Here is a 3,204-nt window from a genome sequence, read left to right on the forward strand (position 1 = left end):
AGAGAGAGGGGTCAGAGCGGGCGACACATCTGACCCGACATCAGACAGACAGAGAGAGAGACGGGTCAGAGCGGGCGACTCATCTAACCCGACATCAGACAGACAGACAGGTACTGACCCGCAGGAAGGAGTCCAGTGCCCCGTTCTCCATGTACTCGGTCAGAATCATCACGGGACAGGAAGCTGTGATCACTCCCTCCAGGTGAATGATGTTGGGATGGTGGAACTGACCCATGATTGACGCCTCAGACAGGAAGTCCCGCCTCTGCTTGTCTGTGTAGCCGCCCTTCAGGGTCTTAATGGCCACATAGTTCTCTTTCTTCCCGGGAACCTTGAGCCGGCCGCGACACACCTCACCGAACTCACCTGCACACACATCACATATGAAGACTATCAGATTCACACACACACAATAGCGTAACGTGAGCAGTGCTTTCATCAGGTATGTGTGGCCCATATTACTGCTGTTGACGCAGAAACACGAGCCCCGCGCCACACCTGTGCTCAACAATCACACACACGGTTCTCACCGGCACCGATCACCTCCTCGATCTTCACAAACGACACGTCGATCTCTTTAGCGAACTCCCTCACCGCCTCGTTCGGATCCTCGTATGTGAACGGATCGATGTACACTTTAACCCCTGTGAGAAACACACAATTAAACCACAACCACAACAAAACATCTGAACAATGTCTGAAACCGTATGAGCTTTTCTCAGGGTTATTTGTCTCTTTATGATGAACTGCTTGTTGTGTTCCTCATTTGTAAGTCGCTTTGGATAAAAAGCCTGATTAATGAATAAACGTAAATGCAAAACATGTTTGTTACTTAAAAAAAAAAAGTTAAAGGACATTAAGTAAAATATTTAAAAACTTATTTCAGCTAGTTGCCAAAGAAACATGTAATTTTCATTTAGTTTAAGTTGATGTATTAAATAACTAAAAATTAATAACTATTTAGATACAGAAAAAAAACAGTAACAACTTGTTTATAATTTAAAGACTCTTAACCGGTATCGTAAAAAAAAATGTATATATTTAAAATAGTTTTTATTAAGTTTTAATTTAAGTTATTTCAGTACTTCAACTTAAACTAAATGAAACTGTCTTGGTATACAGCTGAAATAAAAGGAATTTAAGTTTTTTTGTTATTTTTATACATATATTTTTTCAGTTAATGTTTATTTTATTCCATGTAATGACAATGTTTTTATGGTTTTCATTTTAGTTAGTTTTAGTTAACGATAATATCCCTGGTTTGAAGTGGTTTGGATTTTCAGGATGCACTGCAATACCAAATCTTGAGATAAACCTACAAACAGACTGATTTTAGTGGCCATTTAGTTCTGGCTGGCTTAGACTTAAGCAAGTTTTAGTCAATTTACTATTTGTCAATCATAAATAATATTTCATGATATAAAATTCAATTATTTACTTTATTTGTCAACTGAAAATAATATGCAAACTATTTATTTTATTTATTATAAGTATATATTATTGACCTTATGTTATCAGGTGAGTTTACTGACATTAATTCATATTTTTGAGTTTAGTCAAAATAATAATACAAACAGGTCATGTAAATGTCACCACATGAAGCACATTTTCTGTTGCTGACGAGCAATCCGCAGCAATGCATCAGGCCGTTGCCTGGCAACAGTAAACAACTAAACTCATGTTAACTCTAATAACATGTTTCTCTGGTGGCGTCACGATCGCTCATGTGTCTGCATCACTCTCACATGTAAACAACACAAACCAGCGGTGAGTGCTGACAGATTTACCGCGGTATAACACATTCCTAATCAGAGGACGTCACACTCACCCTGACCCATCAGGAACTGGCAGCTCTTATCCGGGTCCGGATACCGTGTGCGGCTGGAGCGCCTGAGACACACACACACACACACACACACACACACACACACACACACACACACGTGTTTAGATGGACAGACTGACTCTGTGTTTACGTGTGACTGGATTACACAGAGCTGTGTGTGTGTTTGTTTGACAGAATTCCTCTCTCATGACTCGTCTGAGTTTCTGTCTGTTGTGTGAGAGACCCTGCAGCTGTTCACTCTCTCTTTACGAGCCTCACACACACACACACACACACACACACACACACACTCGTGTCACATGACCTCGAGCGTCTGCGTGTGTGTGTGTATGTGTGTGCCAGATGTAGTTTGATAGCGATGTGTTGTTAGCAGCAGTGATGTCATCAGAAAACAGACTGGACAAATGATACCGTCTGTAGAAATTACATAAACCTGTCCGTTCTGAGGTAAAAATGACTGACATGTACAGTAAATAATATTTATTTATTTAAAAATAATATATATAAATTTTATTATTTCCTTTATTTGTATACATAATAGTATTTACTTTATTTGTCAACTAGTCTTACCTTTGACAAAAGAAAAAAAAGAACGTGTGTGTGTGAAGGGAACAGGATGTGTCCACCCAGTGCTGTCTCCAAACAGACTCTTACTGGAACAATGAATCTGACCCCCAGGAGCACACACACACACACACACACACACATACACACACACTGATACACAGACACACACTCACACACGTCTGGTTTGATATAAGGCAGTTTGTTTCTACATAGTGAGTGCACATAGTTCTTTTAAACAAAAAGGCCCAGGCCCCGCCCCCTCATTCAAGCACCAATCAGATCTCACCTGAAGCAGAACACGGCAACGATCACCACGGTGATGAGAATGAGCAGTCCTATAGTGACCAGCACACCAGTGAGCAACAGCCGCGATGGAGATTCTTCATCTGAGAGAGACGCACTGTTAGATTGATATGAGACGCGAGTGTGTGTGTATCAGTGTGTGTGTCTGTGTGTGTGAGTGTATCTGTGTGTGTGTGTGTGTGTGTGTGTGAGAGTGAGTGTGTGTGAGTGAGTGTGTGTGTGTGTGAGTGTACCGTCAGGTAGTGTGCTGATGTTGGCGGCGGGGCTGAAGTGTCCGTATCCCGCTGCGGTTCTGGCTCTGACCTGCACCTGGTACTGTGACGCACGGGTCAGATCGTTCAGAACCACCGAGTTGCTTTTACTGCTGATGTACTGCCATCCGTCATCCTGATCCTACAGCACACAGGTCAGGGGTCAGGCACAGGTGGAACACACACACACACACACACACACACACACACACACACACACACTTGTCTGTCTGTTTC

The 3,204-nt window shown here is 42.0% G+C and overlaps 1 protein-coding gene across 1 annotated transcript in view; it reads right to left on the reverse strand.

The window, feature by feature from the left end:
- The window catches only part of LOC107677667 (ephrin type-B receptor 4-like), a gene marked incomplete at its 3' end in the record, with an annotated part of 22,571 nt that overhangs the window by 4,172 nt on the left and 15,195 nt on the right, over positions 1–3,204 (reverse strand). The window contains exons 8-12 of the mRNA XM_016472664.1: positions 2,950–3,109; positions 2,700–2,799; positions 1,829–1,890; positions 531–644; positions 119–366 (exon numbers count right to left, since the gene is read on the reverse strand). Of these exons, the coding sequence (XP_016328150.1) occupies positions 119–366; positions 531–644; positions 1,829–1,890; positions 2,700–2,799; positions 2,950–3,109 (684 nt within the window). The remainder of the gene's footprint in view (positions 1–118; positions 367–530; positions 645–1,828; positions 1,891–2,699; positions 2,800–2,949; positions 3,110–3,204) is intronic.

Source organism: Sinocyclocheilus anshuiensis, unplaced genomic scaffold (genome assembly GCF_001515605.1).
Source record: "Sinocyclocheilus anshuiensis isolate Anshui unplaced genomic scaffold, SAMN03320099.WGS_v1.1 scaffold841, whole genome shotgun sequence".
Taxonomy (NCBI): domain Eukaryota; kingdom Metazoa; phylum Chordata; class Actinopteri; order Cypriniformes; family Cyprinidae; genus Sinocyclocheilus; species Sinocyclocheilus anshuiensis.